The sequence below is a fragment of the Anser anser genome (assembly GCF_964211835.1).
Source record: "Anser anser genome assembly, chromosome: 16".
Taxonomy (NCBI): Eukaryota; Metazoa; Chordata; class Aves; order Anseriformes; family Anatidae; genus Anser; species Anser anser.
The window spans coordinates 12,522,770-12,546,178 of NC_139737.1; the positions used below are offsets into that span (position 1 = coordinate 12,522,770).

Consider the following 23,409-nt stretch of genomic DNA (forward strand, 5'->3'; position numbering starts at 1 on the left):
ATTGCACCTTTATCACTTGTTTTGTTATGCGATAGTGTCAGGATTGCTTGTGTGATGGCATATAGCTCAATTCTTGGACAGATTTGTTCTAAGACATGTTGTCAAACAAAGATGGTAATATGCAGCTGATACGCTATTTTATTTTCATGCTCAGAAGTCCTTTTAGTGTATTTTAGATATGTACATAGAAGTTACTGGTGAACTCTTAACTGAATGGGAAAATTGGTGGACACAGCAGAGCAGTACAGCTGTCAGGGACAAAAAGCTGAAAATTATACGTGTGCTTAAAACAGCAAAGAAAATTTTTGCTTTGTAAATTTTGTGTTTTCCTGTGGCAAACTAGATTAACAGCTTAGCTTTAGGAAAACTGAAATCATTCCTTTATCACTGCATGTGGTGTGTTTTACTGTTTTGCATTTATTGTGTCATTGTTCCATATTTACCCTTCAAGATAAGATGAGAGGAGCCTATAATACATCATTCAAGAGCTGATCCTCATGCAAGGAAGTCCATCAGCTAAGGCCCTACTCAGAACATATTGGAAAGCCCTAAATGACATTATTTGATCATGGTCACCTTTGGGAATCATCTTTGCAAACAGAGGTCTTTTAAACCACACACAGATTAACAAGTGACAAATGGGCAAAAAATAAAAAGTGCAGTGAGGCTTTCCACTGTCTCACCAAAATACAGACTCGGTTGAATATCCTTCCCACAAACAACTGACTGCATGGACAGAAGTGATTCAGCTTTTCCAGAAGGTCAGCAACACAGCTGTGAAAAGAGCAAAACATTACTGTCTTCTAGTGACGACACTGTTTTCACCTTTTATTGCCTTTTCTTACAATGTATAAACTGTAGAGGAAGATGTGGCTGACTCCAGCAGCAAATGTGAAACCCAAGATAAGGCTGTGATCTCACGTAAAATGAATTCATTTAACTCCATCCGATGTAAATGTGGTATTTTTAGTAGTAGTAAAGTATATTAGGAATGTAATAAAAATAGGCTAACTCAATCTTTAGAGTAGCCACAACTCAAATCTTTCAGGGCTTTTGAAATCAAGCTCTGTGGTTTAAGCTGTATCTGGGAAAATTCTGTGCAGCAAGCGGTGATGTCTGTAAAGCTAAGGGATGTAACAAGCACCATGTTGAGTAGTCCCAGCAAAGGGGCAGAGGGTGGCATCGTGCTAGGCCCAGTTATTGCACAGGCTAAGGGCCATTGAAGTCAGATCATAACAAGTAAAAGAAGAAATGCTTTGCAAATCATGTGTCTAAATACGCTTTATTTTTAGGTGTGTAGGATGTTCTGTTTTAAAAAAAAAATGAGGTAGAAATTTTGTTGCCTTGCCTGGGCCACAGAACCCACGCACAGAATACATTAGATGATGTGGAAGGTGCTCTGTGTGCTGGATTAATGCTTATTACATGTATAATTGCAGTTGTATGTTTATAAAAGCCAGGCCTTCGGTATAGTGAGAAATACAAATGCGTTCTGGTTTTAGAAGAAAAAGTTTCTGCAAATAGTAGTATGGGATATATAACTGGAAACTTTCACATTCAGCATTTTGATGAGTAAGGATTGCAACTTGGCTTAAGCTGCTTGGGATGAAAATTATAACTGCTATTAATCCTTCTGCTTCTGGGTGTATGCTGAATGCATCAGAACATTAAATTCCCCAAAACAGTATAATGTAGGAAAATATTAGTCAGTTGCTTTACATGGTTTTTTTTATACCCTACCACTGGTCTGAAATATCTGGCATTAGCCATTATTAAAGGCAAAAAGTTAGGTTAGAAGGTCTATTGCAATTTAATTGCAAATATATTTTTAGGTTTTCAAATGAATGTGAAAACAGAATCACTGCAAGGTTGTTTTTTTGTTTTTTTTTTTTTACAAGTTCTCTTCTTCTCTTCTCCTTCCTTTCCCTCCATCTTTTAAGGAGCTTCCACCCAGAATTCCAATGCAGTGGAACCTGAAAAGCAAGTTGACAGCACAGTGAAAATGGCCGGAGTTATAGCTGGGCTTCTGATGTTTGTTATCATCCTCTTAGGAGCAATGCTTACCATCAAGAGAAGGTGAGTTTCTGCTTTGCCTCCATCTTGGCCCTCCTGGCTAGAGTGCTGCTATTTTAATATGAACAACAAGTTTGGCAGACATAAATCGTTCCATTTGTGTTACAGGGGGCAGCACTTAACATATATTTATGTAATACTACCACTAAAGTTGCAGTCCCAGAAGAGATGCCCGTTCTGCCAGGTACTTTATCACAACAAAATAATGGTTGGTACTCCAGAGAGTTAATGATCTAAGAGAAGGGACAACAGATGAAAACGCAGGGACAAGTACAAAGACACAATGAGCCAATACAAGCATGCAGAAGAGAAGAATTCTTTCTTAACAGCCAAGAAAAGTAATGTCTTCAAATGATATGATCGGGGGGTCTTGTTCCCAAGCGAGTCTTGATGAGACACATTTCCACACAGCAATTCCTTTGTGGCCAGTGTTCAGCTGGAATATTATATGTTGCAAAGGGTTAGAAGTCCTTGGAAGAGTTAGATTTAGTTCATAGGAGGATGAAACTTTAAAAAAAAAATAGTGTATGGTAATGAAATTCACTCAAACAGTTCATTTCATGTGATTTTCTGTGGACCATTTGCACTTATGCTTTGTAGAAGGCCATTGTAACAGTTACTGTTTGAAGAGCTCCACATTTACAGTGCAATACACTGATTCAGCAAGCCACTTAGGCAAGAGATTTTCTTAAGAAAAGGATGCATTCTGTATGTATTTTTACCAATTACATTTCTGAGGTGAATTGTACTTTTTCAACAGTAATTTGATTCTACATGAAACATGAGCTTGCTAGCCTGGTGGCCCCTTGCCTAGGGAGCAGGTAGCGTTACATGTGAGAGCCTTCATGATGTTATTTGGTCTGCTGTAAGGAGTGAGGCTTGGCAAAATAAAACTGCTCCTCTAAGATCTCTTATCTCGATGACAAACAGTCACACGTATTAGCCACACAAAAATAGGAGTAGCAGTTAAATCTAGATATGGTCTCCTCTATAATAATCCAGGGCACACATGCAATGGAATAATTTTATGATACAGATGCTGGAGTGGAGGCTGGTATTCCCAAGGACCTTGGGAGGCTGGAGAAATGGCCTGGTTGGAACCTTGCAAGGTGTAGCAAAGGCAAAGGCCTGCATCTGGGACGGAGTAGCTCCACATAACAGTGCAGGCTGGGGTGACCAGAAGGCAGGTTTGCAGAAAAGGGCCTAGAGGTTTTGGTGGACAAGTGACACACAAGTCAGCAGTGTGCGTTAGCAAGAGTGTAGGCAGCAGAGTAAGGCAAGGGATTATTCTCTTGCTTGCTGCTGGTGTGGTTGCTCTGGTTGTACTTGTGTCCGGTTTGGGGAACCTCAGTGCAAGAAGAGTGCAAGTCCAGAGGAGGGCTACCAGAATGGCTGGGAGTTGGAGATTCTCCATCCTTGGAGAAGTTCAAAATTTGACTTGGACGAAGCCACGAGGGGCTTCCTGTAAGGGAAACTGGTTTCAGCAGAAGGTTGGACTAGATTACCTTCGAGTGGCCTTTCCAAGTGATACGATTCTGTGATTTTTTAAAACCGATCACATATGTACTGACTATTGTGAATTTCTGTTGAATTAAATGGAGGTGTGGATAACCTACATTTTGAATCCAATTTTCGTTGTGTGCAAACACTTGAGATTTTGTGGACAGATGTGCATGCATTTTGTAGTCCTGTCTACTGCAGTTTTACAGTGTAGAGGTCTCTGATTCCAGTCTCCCAGGAGCTTTTCAGTTCATAAGCAGAGAAAATTTGATATCTCCAATTAAAACCAAACAAAAATCAGAAAACTGGTTTCAGGAAAAATTGACCTAGGTTTCTGGTAATGCCCAGCTCTCATCCATTCCTTTTACCTTCCTAAACACTCCTTAAGAAAAGTCTTTTTTTACAGCTTGAAAGGGAAGACTTATAAGGAAAGCTGTCATGATGTGCAGAGTAATGCTACGTCTGAACATCCTGGTGTGTTTCACATGCTATTAAGAGCTGATAACATCTTTCATTTCTGTTCCACAATGTGTTATTATTGTAAATCATGTATATCGCTGGGCAGAAAACAAATGATGATTTTTCATGACAACTGGAAATTCATTATTTGAGAACAGTCTTTCTTGTGGTGCAGCCTGCCAAGAGCTAAGTCAGAGAGGTGAGGATACTCTTAGGAGCCCCCACACTCCTCCCTTCTGAATGCAAATTGGCAAAATCACTGCAGTCTGTAGCTCTGCCTGCTTGCTGTCATTTGCGAAGTTACCCACTGGAATAAACACTACTATAAGAAATAATCTGGCTCATCGACTTTAAAACCGTTTCCCATTTAGAAGCTATAACAGTGCATGGAGAGGTTTGGGAGGCTTGTGCTCTCTAGGTCTGTGTAGCGTTCCTCCACATCACTGATGAACCTGCTGATTGTATCGGTTCTGGGTTTCCCTCGAATGGGCACCACCAGTCGCCTCAAATTGAGGCTTGGAGCTGCGTGTGGACAAGCGTTCCCTGAAGATTAACTTAAGCCTGCTAGGCTTATTTTGTCTGTAACCTAATGTGGTTTGGGGCCGGATTTTATAAAAGGAAAGGCCGCTTTGGGCCACAGAATTTCTGGGGGAGCACAATGGAAAAGTTGTACTCTGAGAGAGCAGCTTAACAACAGAATTGTTCTTTTTCTATTTTACAAGGAGAAGTGTTAGGAGCTTAAGCTCTGGCATTCGATTTTTGCATTAACCTTACTTGAAAAGAGATCCCCTTTTCAGTTCACTGAGGCTAATGCCTCTGTGTACGAGACAGCGTTGTCTTGCAAGGCAACAATGCAGAAAAATAATTTAATTAGACGAACTTGAGGCATTTTCTTCAAATGGAGCTGGAAAATATCACAGTGGCATTTGTTCATGGTTCAGGACATCATAGTTCATTGGTAATAGACACAGACATGGATATCCTGAATGAAGTGGTTCGCTAACCAGTACAAAGACTGATGGAAGGGGAGAGATTAGAAGAGGAGGAAGCACTGAGAAGGAAATTTATCTGAGATTAGGATTGGACAGATCATCAGCAAGTGTGGGACACCTCAAATCAATATATTTTTTGAGCCTTTCATATGTAATGTGGTAGCAAATGTTTCAGTAGAATGCATTTCAGAATCTCAAGCAACCAGGAAATTCCTGGGAGCTGCCAATATTTCATGGGGTTTAGTCAGACATGTGAAGCTAAATTAAGCCAGCCAGAATATTTATACAGTGGACAATTTGAGTGATTTTTACATGTGTTGTCTGAAGTGTTTTAGCTGAACCCTGGGATCACAGAATCTGCTACGTGTTTGCGTGTGTGTACATCTATGTTGAAAATGTGTGTATGTATATAGAGTTCTGTTTTTGAAAATGGCTGTCCTCCAGTATTTAAAATTAAAATTGTGAACTAAATTTGTTTTCCTGGATTTGGGGACCCACTGGCTACATGAGTTACGTTTTTGCAGCTCCAATATCACCGTATGTATAAGGGCATACAAATTCCTGCAGTGTAATTGAGCCTGTTAATTTGCAGCATGCGAGTTGGTGATCATTTGAACAGTGCCACTTCCTTTCATGAACAGATAGATACAGAATACCTCGAAATACCTTATTTTTGTTGTATCAAGGTATTGCTAATGCTCTAAGGAGCTTGTTTATTTGTACTTAATATTAATTAAACATATTTGTGCAAGAGATTATATAGGACTGGTTAGTAGAAAACATGATAAAACAAGAAAAACAAGGCATTTGTAACCTTCTTTGTGGAGGAAATACCCTTTGACTTTGCACCCCAGAAGGATTAGATTTTGGTCAATTCTGATTTCATCTGGACAGCCTTAACTCCTCTGTAATCGGGACTCGCATTTCCCTGGAGTAAAGGATGTGACACTTTTCAGGCTTGTGTGTTTGAGTGGACAAAGTCTCTACTGACCCCTTTAAGTATAAGACTGAATAAATTGGATCAGACAGCCTGTCACGGGTGCACTGTAAATAAATTTCTTTAAACTGCTGTTGGTAGCAAAAAATGAGATTTGGGGCTATGTAGGGTCTAGGATTAGTGCCTTCTGTGAAAATTTAGCTCCTTATTCTTGATTAGGATTTAGATTGTTACCTTAAACTAATTAAGACTCAAGAGCCTCTTGAGCAGAACATATCCAAGCTATAGGATGGAATTACTATAGGCATATTTGCACATTCAGAGACCCCTGTCCTTTGTGTGTCCCTACTGAAGACAGATGGTAGGCAGGCTCTTCAGCCTGTGTTGTACATTCTAGGATCAAGTCACGTTTTTAGTGATCTCTAATTCTGACCAGTTTTAACAGCTCTGAAATATTCTCTAGGAAGTCCTTATCCTAGGTTGCATGTTATGGCAGAATTTGAGCCAAAATGGCATGTCCAATTCCAAAATAAAAACCTCCTTTTGTTTGCCTTCCTCTATTTCCTGTCCTTATGGAATTAATCTTACATAGCTTTCCTCAGCAGCCTTGAGGGATACGCAGCTTTTAGCGAGAAGTGGGTCTCGTGCGATCACACATGCCCAGTGGCTGAGCATGAGAAAAGCAGAAAGTACAGCGAGATGTTCAACAGAGAGATTGCAGCTGGGAGGGCTCTGTGAAACCTGACGCTGGTGTAGCTGAGGAGTTTAATTAAGGAATATTTTGGGGTGTGTAGGGGGGAGGTTCAGCTGTGTGGGCTCTCATTTTTCCACATCCTGGTGATTTTCTTTTTGCTTAGAGGTTCAGAGGAGCTCAGTGTAGCTCAGTGGCAATTGCTACGCCGTAACTGATGCATTGCTGTCACATGCAGAATTTCTGAGTTTCAGGGGATTCTGGCATTAGGTTATCAATATATTTGGGTGTATCTTGGACTCAGTCATTCAAGTAAGTGGGGATTTATCAGGAATCTGACCTGAATTTCAGGTCTATAGCAAGGGCCACCACCACAGACGGTGTCATTTCAGTGTAATCCTCTTGTACGTCTGTAGTCAGCTGTCTCTTCCCAGGGGAAACCTCTTCATGGGACAACAGACTGGAAATGTATGAGGAAATGGGGCAGGTTGTATTTTTAACAACAACAAGAGAAATGCCAGTCGTGCAAGTTGTGATATGCTCAGTCAGTGCATAGCAAAGAGAGCGGTTGTGCCCAGAGAGTAACCCTGCTGAATCTAGCTTCCACATGTGCTTATGAAAGTTGTATTCGCAGCAACCATAAAAGCAAACACTTGAATCCTATGTCTATACTTGTAAGCATTTCCTAGTATTTGTAGTCCTTTGAAGTCCCTTCAAAGATGGGACTTCAAAATTTTGTAAGAGGTTGAATTTGGTTTCTCATTGTTTTGCTCCATCTTGACTGTGACTGCCACTGTTGAGGCTGCCTTGTGCCTTGCTGTTAATCTGTAATAACATGTGCTATATCTGTTGCAAAAGAGCATTTTCAGAGAAGCTCTTCTTAAGTCATAAAATGGGAAAACATCACCGTTAAGTTATAACTGGTTGGCAGGACTCATTTTATGTTGCTCTGTTAAAATGTTCTGAAATCACAATGATGCAGAAAGCTAATACATAACCCAAGTGATCATCTATAAATATGTAGTGGTGTTTGAATTGTTAATGATCTATTTGCATTTTAGAGTTTGAAGCTTTGTTTATCGTTGCACAATTTGTTCATTGTCTAAACATTCTGAAATCGAAATATTTTTATGTTGCCATTTTAGTACTTGTTATTTAATTGATAGCACTTGGGTAATCCTTTCCACTCCAAAAATCTCAAAGCACTTATAGGCAAAGGTAAGTCTCATTATCTGTGTTATTGACATGGCAAAGCTGAGGAAGAAATTGGTGAAGTGATTCATTCATGTGTGTGATGTGAGTCAGTAGCAGAAGAGGAAACGCACCCGTGTGCTCTGTCTTCAGTTCAGCACACGTTCCTTGTGACCGTACACCTCCTGAAAAATGTGTAGAAAAAAAAGTAGCTCAGTACCAATGGCAGCACAAATACTTTGTATTTTCTTTTAATAATAATAATAATAAAAATAATAAAAAAGAGGTCATATAAATCTAATTATGTATTCTTCTTTCTTTTTCCTATTTTGGATATTTTGTTCATCTGACTGGCCACCAATATTTAGAAGAAATGCATACTCCTACTCCTATTACTTGTAAGTACCTAGCTGGGGATGATGCTTCTTGAGCATGCTCACTGTGGTAATTTTGTGCTTTGTTGTATTCTTTCCTTTTATCACTTTTTCTTAACCATTTCATCTTGTCTTTCCAGCAGCTTATGTTTTATTTTTCTTTCACGCTACTATGTTTCCCGTTTCACCATTTCATCTTTAACTATGCCTGCAAACACATAAACATCCATAGATTTGTCAGTTATGATTTACAGATGTTCAAATGCTAATAAACAAATACAGAATGTCCCAACTGCACCTTTTTTAATTGTCCACTATATTTAGCCAGACTGCAGGGAAATTCACAACTGAAAGGGGAATTTCTCAGCTATGGATATAAGTATTTTAAAAATGTAAGGTTTCTGGAAATTAGGACTTGATGTTATCTCAGCCAATATCCCTGTTCCTGGAGCTCCCAGGTTCTGAGTGCCAGTTTAGACCTGTGGATGATGAAGCGGTTCAGATGTTCAGATCTAAATCACCTGTCCTGTCCTAACGACAATGCTGCATAATTAGGGCAGTTAAGGCACATGAAAATGCTTCACACACCAGTACTTTCTGGAGCCATCTGTTGCCTAAAGGTTGAGGGGCTGGAAAGTAATCAGGGCCAAGCTGTTTCTGCCACGATAACAGTTGTCTGAGGATCAGGAGGAGGGGAGGACTGGATCAATAATTTGATGAAGGATTCCTGAAGAATTGAGTTGGATGCCTTTGCTGTCACCAGAGAGTTGGGAGGGATGGAGAAGGCAACTGTTACTGCTGAGAAAAACAGGTCTCCTCTCCATCTCTCAGAACCATCAACCATATTGCCCTCAAAAGCAGCAACCTGCCTGACTTTCTAGGGCTCTAGCATAGACAAAGTTGTCAAAAGGGCCACGTGTGTTTTGCCAGGGCCTCTGAGCCTGCCACACTGGAGCCTTCTCCTTTGGCTGTTTCTGCAGTTCATCTTTGTCTTGATCTTGTGCCTTTATCCTGTGAATTCATCTGGAAGTTGTTCAGTAGGTCAGTGAAATGAATGCATTTATGTTCTACCATTTTAGTGGAAGTTGACTTCTTATTCATGAGAGTCAAATTTATATCCATCCTAAGAACAGGGCAAAGAAGCATTAGGATCCCTATTCACCTGTTAGAGTGGTTTTGCTGCTCAATGACCTATCAGGAAATAATTGAAAGAGGAACATTCACTACTTGCTAAGTTTGTAAGGACCCAAAAGACACCCTAGTGACACTTGAATTTGTCCAGTTACATAACTGTAAATGTGGAGTAACTCAATTTTGTCTAAATTCCACGCTAGTTCACCAAGAATAGAATTTGACCACAAATGGAAAGATTTCAACAAAGGTTTAACTTAGTGTTAAAGTAGAGGACATTTTAGCATGTAGGTGCTACTAGCTAGTTGCATTTATTGCCACAGCCTTTCCATGTTTCCCATAAATATCAAAAAAGTTCCATCTGCGCTGTTTTACTGTTATTTCCTCACAACCAGTCAGCACCATTGCCTGAAAAATGCAGTCCCTGTTTTACCATTACAGTTTTGTCTTTTTCCTGCAGGCAGTATATGGTCAGAATGTTTCCTGCCTTAATTATATTTTGAGATTTGTGCCTTTAAAAACATGGCTCAACTTCAGAGCCCTATATGACCCCTTTTTACAACTGCACCACAATGTTGCTTTAGGTAGTCAGCTGAGGATTACTCTGCTACAGAGAAAGTAGAGGTGTTCTTAAGCAGTCTCTTTGCTGTCGTTCGGTGGCTTCTGTGGATCAATATACTAGTACTTTTTCTTGGGTTACAGGAGGTTGACTCAGGAAAAGTGAAGAGGCTGCAGCTAACCTAAGCCTGAGGTTGAAGTGAAATTCAGCAGTAGCAGGAGCAAGTGGCAATGGGCTGCAAAGATTTAATAAAGCAGACGTGCACCACACAGCATATCACAGTACAGGGAAGCCAGAGGTGTCATCAGGCAAGCTTACGTGTTCATAGCACCTCGCTGAAGCACTGAATGGAGATTTTAGCTCAGGATGCAGAAATCATAGAACTACCTCTAGTGCTGCACCCAAAACTATTTGCAGAGAGCTTATTCTTAGCTCCGTGCTTACGGTGTCCCAGGTACCACATCAAGCATGAGCTCTGCTAGCTGGAACATCTCTGTGGTAGAGGTAACACACAAATAGTTGTCACACGATATATACTTCCAGCATCAAGCTGTGCTTGGCAGCATTTGGGTTCGTATTGGCATTTGGCCTGTACGCTGATCTGCAAAACCAAGCTCTTTATTTTTCTCCCAAACAACTGTCAGCATATGAGGCACATTCCACTAAGTTAGGGAAGAAAGCAGGAGAATCCATCAGGGAGCATATGATGAAGTTTTATTGAGTTTCATGTTTCAAGTTTCACATGAAATAGGGTGTTTTATTATGATTGCAGATGAAAATCCTAAATTGCTAAGGATTGTGTAATTCTTAGCAAAAGCTGATAGAAATTGCTACAGCCTCTTATGAACAGAGAGGTTTGATTTAAGTTTATTTGAAGTGTTGTGAAAATAAGAGCAGCAATATGTATATAGAGAGATTTTTTAATAGAATTGGCTTCCATGCTATGACCTTGTCCTGAAGCAAAATTGAATTCAATGAATTACCAGTATTGAAAAGCAGGTTCTCAAATAGATCTGTTGGCAGACCTTTAAATACAACCATATGGACTACATCACTTTATTTTTAGCTTCAGTGTCTGGACTTCAGATTTCTTGTTCTTGGAGTAGTCCTTGTTTGCTTTAGGGTAATTCCTTTTACCCCTTTGTCATCTGCTGCACTGCCATTTCTTCTTCTTAGGGACCATAAATCTCCAACCCTAACTCTTCTTAACAGTTCTTGATGATATATCTAAGCCACTGAGATTTGAAGTACTCACTGCTTCAATGAGACCATCAAAAATACCCATTTATGAGGAGCTTCCTCCAGCTATTTTGTGCATATTGGATGAATTATTATGGGAGTTTTGTATGGCAACACTTCATTAATAGCTTCCTACAACATATGGGAACAGATATTAGTCTGACTGAAAGAGAAGACCATAAAGATCTTTAACACGTATAAAGTGGAAATACAAACCCAGGAAGCCCCTGTTCCTCTCTTGATAAGTCATGATGCAGGGCTGACTTCATTTTGGGTACTTCAGTCCACTCATCACTACAAGTTAGTTGCAGACGCTTTGAGATCGTTGGACAGAACTTGCTGTACCAATGGAGTAGGCTAAGTCCTCGTGGTTTTGTGATGGGAAAAGAGAGATGGAGAATTGTGAGCTCCTGTCCTGATGTGCTCCTTGCACCACTGTCACCGCGGTGAGGCATGAGTATTCTGAAATGCTCTGTGTTTACACCAGTACAAATGTTGCCTAAGTTTTCTACAGAATTGCTCTCTCTGACACATTGCATGCAAGTTTAATGCATTGTAAGATACTATGTACTGTATAACAAAGCAACCCATCCACCTCTGAAAGTTTTTTGTTTCTTTTCTTAGATGAAGCAATAAAACATAGGCAGCATTGTGTCTGCTTTAAAGGAGGTTCTGCATTTAATGACAGACACTTCTTTTACAACAGTATTTTCCATTGCAGCAACCCTTATCAAGGCTTTATTATTTCTTCACCAGGAAAAGGAGTGGAAATGTTTTATTTTCTGTGTGCAGTTGTTTTTTTGTTGTTGTTTTCTGTTTGTTTGCTTGCTTTTTTCCCCCTTCTGCTGGGCTGGGCAATGGTTGCAGACTGAAATTTAATCAAGAGTGCTATCAGACCAGAGAAGTGTTTCTGGAAATTAGTAGATTCGTGTATGTATTGCAAGCACTGTTTAATGTTATTTATAAGAAAAGGGCACTCAGTAGCCAATACATCGCTTTCCTTTGTCCCTGATCTGGCCAGAGTACTGAGTACCCTATGGCACTGCAGGAAGCCCCTTCAACTCCCGTTGTAATTTCATACAAGCTTTAATTGTGGTGGTGGTTTCAGCTGGGAGTTTCTCTTCATGGGACAGATTCCATCCAAGTTAGCAAGCTGAATTTATACTTGCATTTTCTGAAATAAGTTTGTGCTGAATTTATTTCCACTGCCTGTAGGACATTTGAAAAGAAATAAAACATTGATTTTATTTATGGGTATGCCTTTGTATAAATACCTACATGCCTAAAGATTTCCATGTATTTCCCTGGATGGTGGGATCTGCCTGCACAGGTCATCTTGCTAAATCAGAATGTTAAGAAATTGTTTTTCTCATTAGATACTGGAAGAACAAAGTCATAAATCAGTGGCCATGTCGGGCTAATTAAAGCAAATTTTAAAAGAAAATTCAGAAAGTACGTGAGCATTTATTTAAACATGTCTGTGAGGTGAGTGCAAACTGCAGCTTTGCAGAGGGCTGTGCTTGCTGACTGTTTATATCAGTATATTCTTCTGCATGGCTCTCATGTCCACTTGCCTTGTCCAAAGTTGATGTTGTTGTGAGTAAAGGTCTTCCACAAACAGTGATTAATTTGCTCAAGTAAAGCTTAGAGAGTGTAGCCCTCCATTTTCCCTGATGCTGAGTTTGTATATGCAGAGTCAAAAATGTTCAGAGCATCTTTGGACTTACACCTACGTTACAGCCCTTTCTCATGTCAAGTAGTGTTTGCCTTGTAAGCAACAGTGGTGCAGTCCTCACAGCCTCTGCCTTGGTGAATTCCTTCTACTCAGGCACTGAGTTTGGCTTCGCCATGGCATGCACTAAAGAAGAATAGGCAAAACTGACTCTGTGCTTGCTGGTGTAGAGGGTTTGCCCTTACAGAGGCTGTGAGAACCAGTGAGATGCCTGTGCCCTTAGAGCAGAGGCTATTTCTGAGCTCTGCTGAGGCTACAGGAGGCAGAAAGAGAGCGTGCGATGTGCTGTGGTTTTAAGCATGAAGATGACAGTGCATAGTGCAGGAACAGGGAGAGACACCCACCTGCCCGGCTGTCAGAAGATTTCACAGCCTACCTGCCCAACCTGCCTGAGTGATGGGCAGTTCCTGCGGTGTATAGTTGTCCCAAAGTCTAAAATGAACTCCTTTTCCTGTAATTTAGGCCCATTACCTTTTTCCCCAGCCCCTATAGACTGGGAGAAGAGCTTTCCTGTGGTATCCTCTCATAGAGATTTGTCAGCTCTATTCCATCATCTTTGCTCTAGATGAAAGAACCATGCTTCTTCTGGCCTTTGCTTGTAGGTCACGTTTTCTAGATTTACCTTTCATGTTCTGCTTTTGTGTATGTCCCTTTGGTACACATCTTTTTGAAGTGCAGAACTGGATGCTGTACTGCAGCAGGGGCTTTACCACTCCTGCATCAGAGCAAAAGGATTACCTGTGTCCTGCAGACCATAGAGCCATGTATAATCCCTGCCTCATTTTCGCACCAATATGAAACTGTTCTTTCAAGCTCAGCGTATGCTCTAGTACAGATCGAGGGGACAGACATCCTTTTCAGTAGATCTGCTGTTTAACCAGGGCTCTTAACTGGGTATTTGCATGGTTGATCTCTGCCCTGCATTTGTGCAGGTTCCATAATAAATAGTGTGTGTACTCCCAGCAGGCTGCTGCTCACAAATATCTAATAGGAATTGTATTTTGTAGCTTTCTTAAATTGCTTATTTGAAATGAGGGCAATATGCAATTTTTGTCTGTAGGAGGAAATTTCATGTTTAACTTACATACTCTATACCTAATGTCTAAATTACCTGTGCATGCAAATCTACATTATAGTATATATAATCCATCCTTGTGAAACATCTAAAATTAAATCTGTCAGCGTACACGTACCAGAGCTTTTTAGGAGTGGCAGTTACAGATTTAACATTCACGCATGTAAAATTGATATAAAAATTTAGAGAAGAGCTGCTTTTAAAAATATAATCCTTGAAGTTTACCCAAGCCTCTGCAAAACTGGAATCTGATCCTATGAATTCTTCTAACTGAAAATATTCCTTGAGTTTTCTGATCAATGCCTATGGTAATAAATGCTTTTAACTTGATACTAAGTTTGTATTCCTGGACTGTTAAACTGGAAGCCCCACAGTTTTAATATAGTGTTTCAGCGTTTTATATATATTCACTGATGAGTAGAATTTTCAAAAATAGCTAAATCTAATCTCCATCGTATTTTTTTCTAAATTTGCACTTAGTTTAGGTTCACTGCTAATAGCTCTTGTCCTTGCTTTAGTTGGGTCAGCTTCAACTTCCTGATTATGCAGCTGGTTTCATTTTTTTTATTCTGCTTTGAGCATCTTTCTGTCTCATCACTCCTTTGTGTGTATAATGCCCATAAACATCATCTCTTCATTTACAAACCCTCTTGAACTGAAAAGGGCAACCCAGTAAACCCCATCCATGGATTCTTGTTTTCTTCTTGGCACATTTTCCTTACACTTAAATGTAAAACAGCCATTAATACCGCCGTACTCACATTTTGACATTTCAGTCTCTTCACCCTATGTTGATTGTATCAGACTCTTCTTCCAAGTATCTGCCCAGTCTTTTATTTCTTCCCCTTTTCAACTGCATAATGCATGAGACAGAAAGTGTCTTCTCGGTGCCTGGTGACAGACTGTGCTGGTTACATGCTCAAGGCAGCCTGCAGCTGGCCTGTGATTGACACTAATGCACTGATAGCAGTTTCCTTGGGATGTTGCCGTTGTTGTGTTTAGGGGAAGCTGGTCAGTAAGGAGAGCAGGAGCCGTGTCACTGATGCAGCTTGTCAGTGATTCACAGAGATCTCTTGAAGTGCACTATTTTTGGAAACAGCATTTTCAGATAAATGCTTTTCCAATTCCAAAGACATTTTGACATGCTGGCAAATAAACCTCTACCTAGCCGTGGGTTTAAGTCACATCCCTAACATTCTAGAAAGTGCTAGTCATTTGATTTTATAATCCTTTCTATGAATTATAAAGATGGTAAGGACCAAATAGGCTTAGTCCTGTGCTGCCACTCTATCCAGACACGTAACTGAGACAGAAAAGGCACATTTAGAAACTGAGAGCCCCTTGATGTGTCTGGCAAGCTTAGCTCTGAAATCCTCAAAAGAGATCTGTCTTTCTTTTCCCTCTAAATTTAGATGAAGAATTTTTACATTCTTGGAAGAGAGAGGAAAAAAGGTGGAAACTGATAATGCCATGTCGAAAGCAAATTGTAGCGCTGTCAGATGCCAAACAGTTTTCCGTGTGGCTTCTTCTGTGCACTTCTCTCTGAACTTGCATCAGCTTCAGCTGGTCCACCTGTGAACAGCCTGCGCAGAGAGGCTGCCATTTGTGCGTGCGAGTTAGGTCGAGAACTTTAAACTCATGTCACCTTTTCTTTTTAGGCATTCAAGCCAATGTTTTAGGGGCCTCTCTGTCTTCTACAGGACCAGGTAGAACTGCTTTGCACAGGGCTTTTGTAAGCAGGCCTTTGGGGACTCATGGGCTTGGGTTTGGGGTGATTTTTTTCCTGCGTAGAACATGCAGAAATGTTATTGCTTGTCCACTGAAAGAAAAGAGGAGTTTGCCAGCTCCAGCTCTTTGTAGCTTATTGGCATTTCTGAAAAGAAACCGAGCAATGGGACTTAGAGGTAATAACTCTCACAAATAATTTAATCTGGATTTAATAAGAAAGTCACCCTTTTTGACTCGCTATTTTTAAACATCAGTAGTGGTAGTGTGTAATGGCTCACCCCAGCAGTCCAGAGTGCTTGTTATTAAGGACTTGTGCATTTTGGATTAGTGCTTCCCACTGAGAAATTTTAATTCCTGTTGCCAAAGAATTCACATAGCCATGTATGATTAGCAAATCTAAAGGATTAAAATAGCCACATAGCAGGGTTAATACACTCCAAGACTATTGTTGTTACCTCAGGTGCCACAGCACAAAAAAAGGGGGCTCACATGGCTGTAGCTCATAGCTAATAAATCTGGCTGTGCTAGCATTGCTATGTACTGGAAGCAAAGCTTTTAACATCATTAAACACCAGCTTTTTGCTTCATCATTCAAAGCCGATTCCTCTGTTTGCATCTTCATCTACAGAAGTGGATACATCATGGAGATTTTGTGAGATCTAAATATGCACTCTATAATTACGTACCCAATTTGAATAGCTGTGAGTTGGAATTGAAAGCACAATGCTGAACCTCAACTGGCTGAGCAGATGAGAGAGATGTTCAGAAGTTTGTAGCAGATATTAGACATTTCTACACAATGTTGTGCTCTCCTGGTCTGGATTATGCAGCTTGCCTTACGATAGTCGTTTCCTGCAGACATGGACAAAGGTTTTAGTTCTCTGACCTTTCCTTGCAAATGAATGTCACTGGCCCAGCTGCCCCACCTCGTGAAGGGCTGGGGCTCAGCTGTGTTCTTGAACTTGCTAGTAAATGCCACTCTGACATGTGCTGTGAATAAATAAAGCCTGTTGAAATATGTTGCAAGGAATATCCTTTTAAGAGTCTAATGAAGTTTAAAAGATGGGTAGTACTTACCGTAAGCATGTCATCTCAGTGAAGAAAAACCTCTTTGCAAAATGATTTAGTTGTTAGTGTTTTTTTTTTTTTCTTTGAGTTAGGGGGGGAAAGAGAAAACTAAAGCTCCTACTTAACAGTAATCTGTTTTTCTCCCTTTTATTTTGTTTTATTTTCTTATATACGGAAGCCATGTAAGCAAAGTTCTTTGCTGGTTCCAGGCATTTGTATGATATTTTTTCAAGGTGCGGGTTGTAGAATGTCACGCATTCATTTTTAAACAGTTTTGTTCTCTGATATGAATGAAGCACAGGGCGGCCAAATGTCAATGGAAGCTTAGCAGCTCACTTTTCCTGCTTTTCTCCATTTCCTTATTATTAACTGTGTTTGCAAAAGAGGAGCCTCGTTCTTGGCTTTGTTACTGTTTTTGGAGCTGGCACTGTTTCTACTTTCACCAATGTTTTTGAATCGTACAGTCACAGAATGGTTTGGGTTGGAAGGGATCTTAAAGATCATCAAATTCCAACCCCCCTGCCATGGGCAGAGACACCTCCCACCAGACCAGGTTGCTCAAAGTCCCATCCAACCTAACCTTAAACACTTCCAGGGATGGGACAACACTTCAGGGACTGGGCAGACACTTCCAGGGATGGGGCATTTTGAGTTCTCTACAAAATAAGAAGAGGCCCAGTACGCACAGAAGCGTCTCTGGGCATAGTCATTTTTTAAATTACTTCAGCCTTTAACTTGCCCCACTCTTCCTCTGACTGTCGATCCTCAGTGCAGTTTGTGTGTTTGTCAAAATCTAGTACAGACTGCTGCCCTCAGTGCCCTGCTCGGGGACAGGGCAGGACTCCTGCTCCAGCCGCCAGGTTGCACAGGGTCAGGCCGCACTCTTCACCAGAGCCATCAGAGAAAGTCCCAGGTGCAGGTGGCCCCATGGGATGGATGCGGACATCCCGCGTACCTCCTAGCGAGCCGTTCTGATCACTGCCCTCGCCCAGTGTCCTCTACTCTTCCTGGAGCAGATGTCACCTGCTCCAGGGGCTTTCCTTATGCCACCCTCTTCAATGGTGACGTAGTGCTCCTACTGCTGGGGTGATGCAGGCTTGTGCACGATAAGCTACTGGGAGGGACAGCTAGGCTCATGGACTGGCATCATCGTTTATTGTACTCCACATCAGTTATATTAAAAAGCTGTGGGGTTTCCTCTCGTGCGGTTTGCCACGTGCCCTGCATGTCTGTCCAAGTGGGATAATTGTGATTTTTCAAGATATTTTCTCATTGTTTTCTTTCTAATGAGGGAAAACTGACCTTGGTTTCTCCCCTCTTCAAAATACCCTAAAGGAAGCTAGCCAAGAAGCAGAAGGAGACTCAGACCAGCACACAGAGGGAGATGGGTCCCGTGGCTACTTCAGACAAGACCTCTACCAAACTCAGTGCTGTTCACAATGAAGAAGCTTTCTCTTCCAGCTGCCAAGATGTTAATGGATTCAGTAAGTTTAACTTGCTTGCAGTGGATATGTCCCCTTTGGAGAGCTCTAGGTTCTTGAAAGGACCTATTCCTATGGGCACAATGCTGAGGAGCTAGGAATGACAGTGTGAGGGTTCGTTGTGAAAGCTCGTTAGAAATCAGTTGTCTGAAATTCTCTCGCACTGCCCCTACCTTAACTCTCAGATGGGTGGAAAGCATTCCTTCTCACTCTAAATCTACCAAGAATAATTCATAAAGTCTGTTTTAAAAACTACGTCAGACATTCAAAAAGATGTGATCATTTGTTCTTCAGAAATACAGATACAGTTTTTCCTTTGTGAGTAGAAGAGTCGAATCACATTACTTAGCAGATTTCTAGGGTGGTAGTAATATTTTCTGTATGAAGTTGTTATGAAAGAAAGCATGGTCTCATGGTTAGAGAACTGAAATGGAAAGACAGCATTTCTTCTTTTGCCTGTGTTCTCACTTTATTTTTCACATCACTTCCATAAAAATAATTGTAGTTAATATTTGTAAAACATGCAGACCTCTGTAGCTGGAAGACTTTTGTGGGAAAAGCAGCACAAAGTTATAATTTAGCCTTGCTAGATCCAGATTGAGTGCATGGTGGATTGCATGGTGGATTTGTAAACTTTTTGGTATTAAATAAATTTTAACTTAGACACTATGGGAATGTCACTCCTTCTTTTGACACTTAGCCTATAGTTTGAAGAGGGACCAGCTTTAAAAACAAAACGTGCTAGAACTCTTCTGTCATTTTTAAGCATCTGTAGTGAAGTGTTTTTTCCCTAATTACTAACAAGGATTTGCCTGTGATAAAAAAGGTTTTTTTGTTGTTTTTTGTCATTGAAACCTTGCTTTGCGATCTCAGATTGATTGGGACAGGCTGAGTGAATTTTTCTTTTCCCTCTGTAGGTCATGTCAAATTCCATCTGCATGCATTGCTACTGTCACTCTGTGTAATGTACCTATGAGATGGATAAATAGGTGTTTGGGACCGTCAAGGCTAGCAGTGAACACTTCTCTCTGATATTAAATTGACTTGAGTCAAGATCTAATTTTCTCAGGTGCTGAGTAGCTATATCTCCTAAAGAAGACAACACGAGTTGTCAGTGGCTCATATCTTTGAAAGACAGGATAGCAGAGGCCAGCATTGTAACAGGCAGCCTAGAAACAGCAGAGGTAGCTTGTTTGAAATGTATGGGGAAAATGAAGTTTTTCACACTTTCTTCAGATTTTGGCTTTTTGAAATGTTTTTTTCCACCAGAAAATAAGAGAAGAGTTGAGCCTATACTGTGACCTCATTTTTTTTCTTGGTATTTTGAGAGACAAAATAGCTGAGTCACTTAGTTGAAATGGCAGCTCTAGAAAAAATGTTGTATCTAATTTTGTAAAAAAAAAAAAAAAAAAAAAAAGAAAAAAGCGTACTTTTTTTTTTTTAATTCAGTAAGTCCTTTGCTTGTCTGACATCATTGCAGATTTTATCACCACCTCCCTCTGTAACACAAGCCTGTAACACAGTCATGGGCTGATTCTTTTCTTTTTTTCTTCTTTATATCCATGAGAAATAATTACCAATAAGCTTTCATGATTTCTCCACATTTTTTTCCGCCAAGTCCAGGATGCCGAGGTGTTGGAGGTAAGTTCTCTTCGGTGCAGTAGCGTGCACATGCTGATACAGGAATTTTATGGGTTTGGCACTGATGATATAGATAGGAAAAAAAAAGAGTAAAAGCCTTTCTTTTCAAAAAAAAATTGCCTTAATGCAGTTTAATACTTGAGGATTTCTATACAGGCCTACTCTAACTTTTGAATAACATAATAGGATTACTTTGTAACCTTTCAGCTAACTAATAGAGTTTTACAAGGGGTTATTCATCTTAGCTTTTGAAATCATCTCTCTCTCTCAAATTCCTTCTTAAATTTTCTTTTTACTCACAACAGGAACTAGTGTTTGTGAATATCTCATGACAGGGAGTTGTCCTCTCCATCTTGACCTCGGTTATGAAAGTCCAAGTTTGCTGTAGCAGTAACATGGAAAAAAAATCCTCTGTTGTTAGTAAAAATGCATATTTCTTCACCTACTTCATCTCAGTGCTTTAGAGGGAATGTCTTTCTAAATTTTCAGTGTCAGCTCTTGCAAATAGTGCAATCCATAAAGTCAGGCTGAAATGGGGTCTGTAGAGGCCAGTGCACTGCAGCAGGAGCACGCAGTCCTGTTGGCAATTTGCAGTTCTGAATTTTGTCACTTGACAGAGATGTCTGCTGTTGTTAAATGTAATCATGTCCTGGGAGATCGTGAGCATCTGGGTAGTCTCAAGCACGAACAGAGGCTGGGTGGAGAATGCATTGAGAGCAGCCCTGAGGAGAATGACCTGGGGGTGTGGGTTGATCAGAGGGCTGGAGCACCTCTTCTGTGAAGGCAGCCTGAGGGAGTGGGGTTGTTCAGCCTGCAGAGGAGAAGGCTCTGGGGAGACCTGATAGAGGCCTGCCAGTGAGTGCCTAAAGGGGGCCTACACGAAAGCATCAGGACGTTTTACAAGGACATGTAGTGGCAGGACAAGGGGTAATGGTTTTAATCTGGAAGAGGATAGATTTAGATTAGATACAGGGAAGAAATTCTTTACTCTGAGGGCGGCGGTGAGGCTCTGGCCCAGGCTGCCCCGAGGAGCTGTGGGTGCCCCATCCCTGGGGGTGCCCAAGGCCAGGCTGGGTGGGGCTGAGGGCCCTGCCCATGGCAGGGGGTGGCACTGGGTGGGCTTTAAGCTCCCTTCTCACCCAAACCATTCTGTGAACTGTGCTGGAGCAGTGAGACATCAGGTCTTACTGAAAAGTGTAACAGAAGTAGGCCCTTGTCTTTTCTGGACCAAAGGGAAGAAGCTCTTTATCCTTCTTTCTGTCCCACACTGATAGCCCTTATTCAGGCAGAATTCTTACTGGTACTTAAAAAAGAGTTTTGACTGGAGAGATTTTATGGACTCAGCCTGTGTATCTCCCATGATACAGAATCAGAATAGGTATTTGCTGAAAGATAAATTAGTCCAGCATTATTCCAGCTCATCTAGTTTTACCAAAGGGTCATGTGAAGGTGAATTGTTCATTTTTCTCAAATACTGTGCTGCCTTTTTTTTTTTTAATATAGATATATATCCTAAATCCATTACAAATAAGCGATGGTATTTGCAATATTTGAGACTGCTGCTCAGTTTGCAGGAGGGTTTGGAAAGCAGTGTCATTTTCCTTGGAGTGGCACAGCACAGTCACATGCAGGCACTGACTCAGTGCAGGGTTATTGTGAAACGAGGTGACAAATGGGAGACAAGGTGGACCTAAAATTATCCACCAGCATCTGTGTGCTGACCAGAAGGGTGTGCAAGGGGTTGTTATTGCACATAAATTTTGTGCAATTTGGCAGCCCATCTGTGTGATGGGAGAAGCAGTAGTATATCATATCAGCAACGATGTGCTAATATGTCCTGCACAGAGGAACTGCTCTTCCAGCTTTGCAATGATAAAATGTCATGGATAGGGCTGCAGATAACAGAGATCAGGCAGATTCTCTCCAGGGAGAATGCTGCATCACCAGCATCACCAGCTCCACATCCTTGGGAGCTTGCTGTCAGGAACTATTTGATTCTGGGATTTGATCTCTTAAAATGCACCCAGTTTTGCTAGAGACTGGTTATAAGGGTATGTTTAACTTTTGTGACGTCTCAGTTTGGGAGAAGACTGCTTTCCAAATAATCTAAAGGACTGACTTCGATACAGATTATTAGATAGGTAGCCTTAACGTTACTGTCAGAGGCACAGCGTGAAGACAGCATTTAGGAAGCTGTAGGGAACTGAGATCTGCATGAGTGAGCACTATTATACTTACCAAGTTACTGTGCTCTTACTAGCAAAAACAAGAGGAAGACATAGGTGAGTGGCACTCAGGTTTTTAATTATCATATTTAACCAAGAACCATCTAAATTCACACCTCTCCATATCCCACGTCCTTTTGCAACGAATCAAATGCAAAGGCCTTAAAGATTTGCTGTAAGTCAAAACAGTTGCATCAAGATCTAGTTGTTGTTGTTACCCCATAGATAATTTTTTCATTCTCAGGTAGGATGCCTGCTAAATGCAGTCTGAGGACTTGTAGGATCATGACCATGAGACATTTTCTTTAGCCAAAAAAACTAAAATAAAGAGTAATAAAGCCAAATTTCATCATTTAAAAATTAAAAAAAAATTAAAAGGGCAAAATACCCAAATCCCTTTTGTTGCTTTTCGTGCCAGTTTGGAATGTTTACAGGGTTGGTTTCTTTACAAACACTTAAAAAAAAAAAAAAACAACAACAAAAAAAAACAGTAGGGAGAATCATTTCCAGAATAGGGAGGAGCTTCCACCATTCTACATGACTAGAGGGAGCTGTATGGGCTCCCATGACATTCCAGATCATGTAGAGGGAATTTTAAATGAAGTCTTTATATCTACCCTGATGTGAAATCCTGTCTGAAAGTGTATCCTGTGATGTGCATGCACTAGTCCTGGTGGGAACCTCTGGTGAGGTGGTGGCCCAGAGTGTGCATCTCGTTACACAAGCCAATACTGATTTTGAAAATGATCTCTTTGAAAGTCTAAATTTGCCTCTCTGTCTCACAAGTATTGTTCATTTCAGAAACCTCAGCTGGTAACAATTTAAATCAAGTTTACTGGAGTGAGGCGTCTACCTTCGGATTCCCAAGTAATTTGTAGTTAGCGATTCCTGGAAAGGCAGGCTGGCCCCATAAGTTCTTTTTTCTCCCAAACTCCAGAAAATTCCAATACTGCCCCAAGTCCTGACTGTTGACTTGCTCTGTGACCCAGGGCAACCAAATTGCTCTTTATAGGCCTTACCTGCACATCTGCAAAAGTGGCTATGTTCCAAGTACGGTAGAGGAGAGGGTCTGATTTAGACTAACAAACACGGAAGAAAGCGAAAGAGGTCCCAAATGGGAGATGTGTTATGGACTGAAGGCAGACTAAGCTACGAGAAATTTGATTATCTTAATGTGTTTTCAAGTGGTTTAAGCTTGAAAATATAGCAGGAGAATGCAAAACCAGAGCAAGTTCATTTACTGGATGGTTACAAACTGCTTAGGAGGTAATTCTGCAGACCTTATGAAACTTCCTAGACTAGTGACTCCTTTC

At 40.8% G+C, this 23,409-nt stretch overlaps 1 protein-coding gene across 29 annotated transcripts in view; it reads left to right on the plus strand.

Annotated features, from left to right (window-relative positions):
• Window positions 1-23,409, plus strand: part of PTPRT (protein tyrosine phosphatase receptor type T) — a 572,020-nt gene that overhangs the window by 494,158 nt on the left and 54,453 nt on the right. For 23 of the 29 annotated variants that reach the window (XM_083801726.1, XM_083801725.1, XM_083801723.1 and 20 more), the window contains 4 exons: window positions 1,941-2,075; window positions 8,175-8,241; window positions 15,612-15,659; window positions 18,085-18,233. In XM_083801726.1, coding sequence (XP_083657852.1) covers window positions 1,941-2,075; window positions 8,175-8,241; window positions 15,612-15,659; window positions 18,085-18,233 — 399 coding nt within the window. Of the gene's footprint in view, window positions 1-1,940; window positions 2,077-8,174; window positions 8,242-15,611; window positions 15,660-18,084; window positions 18,234-23,409 lie in introns of all 29 variants that reach the window. The other 6 variants (XM_083801718.1, XM_083801719.1, XM_083801727.1 and 3 more) reach the window with 3 other exon arrangements.